The sequence below is a fragment of the Microtus pennsylvanicus genome, chromosome 4 (genome assembly GCF_037038515.1).
Source record: "Microtus pennsylvanicus isolate mMicPen1 chromosome 4, mMicPen1.hap1, whole genome shotgun sequence".
Taxonomy (NCBI): Eukaryota; Metazoa; Chordata; class Mammalia; order Rodentia; family Cricetidae; genus Microtus; species Microtus pennsylvanicus.
Genome location: NC_134582.1, coordinates 71,115,756 through 71,122,853, shown reverse-complemented (window position 1 = coordinate 71,122,853; position 7,098 = coordinate 71,115,756). Strand labels below are relative to the sequence as shown.

Genomic DNA, 7,098 nt, shown 5'->3' with positions numbered 1-7,098 from the left:
GGTCTTCAGCCAACAGAAAGACTAGGGAGACAACCATAGCTCAGTTTGTTAGTTGGGGGATTTGGGAAAATAGATCACTCTGACTTTTTCAAGGTCATGCAAAGTTGAAGTCAGATATTCTCTTCCACATTCCTGAGTGTCCTTCCTTATCAGCTCATTTCCCATGTAGTTCATCATTCTGCACTTACGGTATTTTTACTAGGCAACAATGTCTGATTTCTTCTTGGTCACAGTGATGCCATATATTTCTGGAAACTTTCCCACCTATCACTGAAGGGGTGCAACAATGTTTAGAGAGGAGTTTGAAAATCCTGCTACAAGGCAAGTGAGAATGGCCTTATGCTTGCGTTTGTGGTTTCATTGTGGAGAGAAAGGTCCCAAGAAGCAGAAAGAGGGAACATCATTGTTGGGCACTGATGAACACTGAGTATCAAAAGTAAACTAAGCCACTTAATGTAACCAGAAGTACTATGTAGAGTTTCAGTAGCTTGGGTATTCAGAACTTATCAGAATACTAGCAGCAATTGGTGTGTTTGGTCTCCTGGCTTGAAAAAGGAGGCAAGCTGAGAATTCCCTGTACTCTGCAGTTTTATTTGGACATGCTGTTCATTCTTTGACTGTGTGATTTTTGCCAGTGGTTTTGTATGGATGGTGCATCTTCTTGTATCAGCCTCTTCTAGCTCCTTTAAAAATGTAAAGAGATGCTGGGTGGTGGTGGCACACGCCTTTAATTCCAGCACTTGGGAGACAGAGGCAGGCAGATCTCTGTGAGTTCAAGACCAGCCTGGTCTACAAGAGCTAGTTCCAGGAAAGGCTCCAAAGCTACAGAGAAGCCCTGTCTTGAAAAACCAATATATATGTTGGATATATATCTGGATGGTGATATTGTCTTCAATTATTTTGCTGTGTTGTCTCAACAACCCAATATCCAGTTGTTGTTAAACCAGAAATATAGATATGCATGTGAAATTGGATGTCTTCTATGATCTGAAGAAGTGTTACCCAAATGTTCTTGTGTTAAAGGATTGGCCCCCAGGATGGAGCCATTTGTGGTAAAACACTAGGGGTAAGGTCTAGTGAGCTGGAGGATGGGGCCTCCAGTCATTGACAGCAGTCCTCAAAAGATACTGGAGAATTCTACCTCTGCCTGGTTCTGGTCAGAGAAATACTATCTTGCCAGCTCCTGTACTGATACCATTGCTCTTTCCTGATGTGGTACAATGGAGAATGGAGTTAATGCCAATGACATACCCCTGAGCTAAATGAATATTGTCTCAGCAGCCTACCTCAGGTATTTTATTTTAGTAACTCAAAGGTGACTGGTAATACAACCTATCTCAATTTTTTAAAAAAGGACTTGGGATGAAGCTAAGTAGTAAAGCACTTGTCAAGCATGTGTGAGGCTCTGCTGTTCCATCCCCAGCGCCTCAAAATTTAAACCAAAAATAAAAGAAAAACATACAACAGTGTTATGGCAAGACCTCCAGGAAGATGCATGATTAGGAAAAAAATACTTCCCTGGGCAGGCAGAGCAAAGAGGGCTAGGAACAGTACCAAATGAAACCTTAGCAGGCCCTTATGCAGAGTCCTGGCCATGACAGGATTTCAGCCTCCACTTGTGGTTGGGCTGCACATTTGAGATATGGACACCTGCTCAGCTGGAACCCTGATATAGCTGTCAAGTGATTCTGTACAAGCCAGATTCTGTCCCTGGACCTCAGGCTCACAAATTCCTCATGATGAAAGATGTAGCTTGAGAGATGGGAAGTCAGGATAAATTGCAAGCCCACCACTACCAGCCAAACATTTTAAGTCTCCCCTACTGGATCCCAAACTTTTATTTTCCTTTGCGGATGAATGCAGGTGAGGACGTGTGCTTATTTTGAAGTGTTGGTGAATGAGGGTAAGGACATGTGCTTATTTTGGAGTGAATGCTGGCAAGGATGTGTGTTTATTTTGTAGTGTTGGTGAATGCAGGTGAAGAGGTTTGCTTATTTTGAAAAATGTCCTGAATCTCCTGCGCTCTGTATGGGGAGGGTTGTGCTTGTTCTCTGGCCTTCTCCATTTTGCTACATTTCACTTATTTTTTAATATCCCCTTATATACTTGCACAGGTTAATTTATTTAAGTTGTTTCTAATTCTGACACTATCTTGGCAAAGTAATGGTTTTTTATTTCAAAGACAATGAGGCTCAAATAAGTAATTTTCCCCAAGTTTAGCCAGAAAAATAGCTGTGGGTAACTTAGCATGAGTCTCCCTCACTACACAGCAGTTCACTGTTATACCTGTAAAGGCAAAATCTATGGCTTTTCCAACCAAGGGCTTTTGTTGAGCATATATACAGGAGAATCTTCTATTGATTAGCCTTCTCTCTGTCTCAGGTAACTTCTTTAGAAATGCATCTGCAGGGGCTGCAGAGATGGCTCAGTGGTTAAGAGCACTGACTGCTCTTCCAGAGGACCCAGGTTCCTTCCTCCCTTCCTCGTTCTAAAAATTTCTTCTGAACATTATGAAGAGACAAGTTTTTTCCATTGAAACTAAGCTTAATTTTTTTTTTAAAAAAAAAGACAAGCTCAAGTTGCTTATGGTCTAATCTGCTGAAGAGAATGGCTTGAAAAGTTGGATATTGTCATCTGTGATGTGAAACAGTAAATGACTTTGAAATGGTGAGCCTAATTTCTTTCAATAGTCTGAAGACTGGGTGCATTGGTTAGCCAGTAAGCTTGGAATCTGCCTCTCCCAATGTTGGACTCTAGAGTCCAAACACCGAGGAGGAGTCACCCCCAGAGACCACCTCATACACCACAGCCGATGCAAAAGCATGAGGATTTTATTAATTCTGTCATGACAGGGTCCCCCAGCATTCGGGAAGCCGAGGGACCTCGAATAGCTGGCACAGGCTACTTTTAAAGGGGCCACAGAAGCTAGGGGTGTTGTTCTTTGACTATTCTGATTGGCTTATTCGAAAGGGCTATTACCAATAATTGACTGGAGAGCTGTTGCCAAATCAGATGAGGTAAGAGGTCATTTTGACCCCGTTTCCCAGGGGACAGAACCAAAACATATGTATATGGTTCAGGAACTGATTACGTGCGAGTGTAGCTGTTAGGTCCTTGGTTCCTGGGGGAGGAGGGGAAGCACTATGGCACAGAGGCTGAGAGGATTCAGAATTGTCAAAAATGGCTTCAGGATTGTCTTAAAGTCTTACACCATTTCTTCCCCAACTCCTAGCTCTTGGTCTATAGAGGCATATTTATGTATATAAGTATAGAGGCCTCTTATGTAGGTTATGGGGACCCAGACTCGGGTCCTCATGGTTGAGCAGCAAATAGTCTATCATGTCCTCAGACCCATATATCAGATATATTCTAAAAATCAAAAAAAAAACCCAAACTAAGATCATGTCATTTTAAAATATTCATTTTAAAAGGTCATTTTAAAATATTCATTTTAAAAAGTCATTTTAAAATATTCATTTTAAAAAGCCAAACGTGATGTTGATCCCCAGTACTAAGAAGGCCAAAGCAGGAGAAATTTGAGGATAACCTGGGATACAAGTGAAACTTTGTTTCAACAAACCCAACGGTATATGGCTCAGTTGGTAGAGTGCTTGCCTAGATGAAGGAGTCCCCGAGTTTAACCCCAGCACTGCACAAATTGGCTTTTGTCGTAGTGAACTCCTATAATCCCAGCATTTGGAAGGTAGAGGCAGGAAGACTAGAAATTCAAGGTCATTTTTGGCAACATATTGAATATAGGGTCAATCTGGGACAAAGGAATCCTGTCTCAAAAAACAAGGGGAATAGAAAGCTTAATTTCTTAAAAAGTTATACTTTGCTTAGGCCACAATAAAATTACATGTTTATCCTGTGCTAAGTCTGCATATCGTCCCTCCATACCCCTCAATAGGTAAGGAAGTCTCACTGGCATGCAGTAAAGCTAGGAAACAGTGACCATTGTAGTTAACCACCTCCCAAAGGGAAGACTATATACAAATAATGCAATACAGAGCTACAGTCCCAGCTTTGTGTGTATGTGAGATATGTTTGTGTAGATATGTGCATGTGTGTGAGCAGGTACCCGCTTACATGTGTGTACACATGTGTTCACCACCTTTTTTCTTTTGAGACAAGGTTCTCAATATGCAGCCCAGGATGACCTGAAACTCATTATATAAACCAGGTTAGCCTTGAACTCACAGAGCTCCTTCTGTATCTGCCTCCCTAGTGCTGGGATTAAAGAGAAATCTCTCCCTAATCTACTCCTCCATCTCCAAGCTTTGGAGATAGCACTGAACTTTACATGGATTTTTGAGATCCAAACTCAGGTTTCCAAGCTTGCACAGCAAATACCTTGCTATGTGAGCTATCTCCCCAATACCCTTCTGGTTTTTGAGGCAGGATTTCTCTCTATGAATCTCCAGATGACCTAGAGCTATGTAGCCTAGGCTGGCTTAATACCTCCCAAGTGTTGGGATTATAGCTGTGTGTTACCACACTCAGAAAACCTACCCTTTTATTTTTTTTAAATTTTGAAGGATCAGCAAGGTTTTATTGAGGAGTATCTTTTCATAATTTAAATAAATAATCCTCCCTTAATTTAAGTAGTTCTTTTTTTAAGAGTTTTTCTTTTCTTTTTTAAGATTTATTTATTATGTATACAATGTTCTGCCTGCATGTATGCCTGGAGGGCAGAAAGGGGGACCAGATCTCATTATGGATGGCTGTGAGCCATCTTGTGGTTGCTGGGAATTAAACTCAGAAAGAGCAGCCATTGCTCTTAATCGCTGAGCCATCTCCCCAGCCCCTTTTAAATAGTTCTTAAGTAGTCACATTATTATCCTTCAGAACAGTATCCATTTAAGTGAAAAGCAATGGCTGGAGTGACCTGAGCTCTAACTCACCATACTAGAACACTGACTTGAAGGAATCACCAGTCTGTGCATGTTATTTAAAATCGCATAAGTGACCAGAGAACCACAGTTCTGTTTGTCCTAGGAAGCTGTCTTGTATTCAGTTAATGAATGGCTGTGAGTGGGCTCCAGCTTCGAGCACCTTTAAAGAGGTTTGCTCTTGAGAATTAAACAACAGAACTCACATAGAATTATCTTTAAAATTTATAATTGCTCTAGAGGCTTAGAAGCCAACTAAGACAAATGAGGCAGGAGGAGGGAACTGACCAAAACTGTTCTACTTTCACAAAAGCGGTAGTAGGGATCCCAGCTAGTCACTTAATAAAGGTTGGTCTTTTTCATGATCTTAAGAAACTCTTCCTCATTCACTTCTCCATCGCCATCACGATCAGCTTCATCGATCATTTCCTGCAGCTCCTCGTCCGTGAGACTTTCCCCCAGCTCATTGGCCACACGCTTGAGGTTTTTGAATGAGATTTTCCCGGTTTCATCATCATCAAACAACCTGAAAGCCTTCAAAATTTCTTCTTTGGTATCTTTCTCAGCCATCTTCTGAGTCATCACAGCCAAGAAGTCATTGAAGCTGATCTTTCCTGTTGCCTCTTTGTCTACTTCCGAAATCATCTTCTTCATCTCTTCCTTCCTGGGTTCAAAGCCTAGTGCTCTCATGGCCACCTTCAATTCCTTCACATCGATGGTCCCGCTCCCGTCAGAATCAAAGAGGTCAAAGGCTTCCCGGACTTCTTGCTTTTGGTCTTCTGTGAGTTCAGGCTTAGGACCCACCCTTCTCTTGTAGCTGGTGGAGGCCACGTTTGACTTCCTTAAGTTGGACGCCATAGTCCTCCACGATTGGGTCCTTAACGGCGCCCTGCCACCGGCACGTGGTAGGTGCCCCTGCTATTGCGCTTGCGCCAGCCCCTATGCACCTTCCGTCTGGACCACAGAACCCCTCACCTTCATCAGTGAGATCTTATTTACATTATATGATGCACAGTTTCCTCAGTTTGTCATTCACTTTCCACAAGTTGATACCTGCTGTCCAGAACCTTGTTGTAGCTGCTGCTATTGTCTCTACAATTCTTCGGAACATGCAGTTCTTTCCGAGCCCCTATTTTTTTTTTCACTTCTGCAGCAGCTTGTGTATATTTATTTGAAAGTCCTAGGCTCCGTTTCCATATTAATTAAAAGAACTTCCTTAGCCTGAGGCTACCCAAGGACAAATGTAGGGTAATCAAGATTGAGTTTGATCACTTTATATTAAATTTTAAAAAGTAGGAAAGAATACTCAGGTCACACCCTGTGTTCTACAAAACAGGTTAGAAGGAAGCAATTATGAGTAAAATTTGAGGAAGTTTGTCTCCTGACATATGTTTAACCACCATAGAAGTTTTCTATCAGTTTCTCAAATATGAAATGTAATGCCAGTAGAATTCACATCTAGTACCTGGATTTGAAGTGTTTGATGTAATTTTGACTTGAACAGATGAGGGTGAAGTATCTGTATTCTGCTATTCTGGCATGTATTTTAGAAACCCTAGCAGTATGTTTACTCCTACCGCTTATCATACTCCCAGGACTGTACAGAAATCCACACTCTGGTATAAAAGCCACTAAGAAAGAAAATAGATTTAGGGTCAGACTGTCTTTACAAAGGAGAAATCTACTGCCCTGTTAGAAGACCATGAGTTCACTTTCAAAGTTGTTCTTATTTTTAGGTCTACCTGAAAATTCATAGGAAAAACCTCTAAGGAAACAGTCAAGGTCACTTAAAGGTAACTCTGCTCTTAAAATCCTAAACACAAATTCCTAGGAGTTTCATGTCTACCATCTTTCCTTTTAAGCCCAGGATACATGACCTTAAATTGAACATGGCCAGTATACTTATACCAAGCAAACTCAGAAGTGCCTCCAATATGTCCTATATGAGTATGTGCAGGATTCTAAAATAAAACTCCCACACTTTATTTGGTGAGAGCGTTGTTTTGTAGATAATGCCAATGCTCTCCTTAGGTGCTGCAAGGAATAAATCTTTCTGCAACTTTCATTTGGTTGTATTAGTTGGTTTCACACTCATCTAGAGAAGAGCCCATTATATTCAGTTACTGTAGTTCCTCTTTGGCTATGGACATGGGAGGGAATTATGCAACACATGGGAGGATATACAATTGTCTTTTGGAAATAAAGG

At 41.3% G+C, this 7,098-nt stretch overlaps 1 protein-coding gene across 1 annotated transcript; it reads right to left on the bottom strand.

Moving 5' to 3' along the window:
- Window positions 1–5,231: 5,231 nt before the first annotated feature.
- Window positions 5,232–5,750, bottom strand: Cetn1 (centrin 1). Its single transcript, XM_075970898.1, has one exon. The coding sequence runs from the start codon at window positions 5,748–5,750 to the stop codon at window positions 5,232–5,234; it is 519 nt and encodes a 172-aa protein (XP_075827013.1).
- Window positions 5,751–7,098: the final 1,348 nt, after the last annotated feature.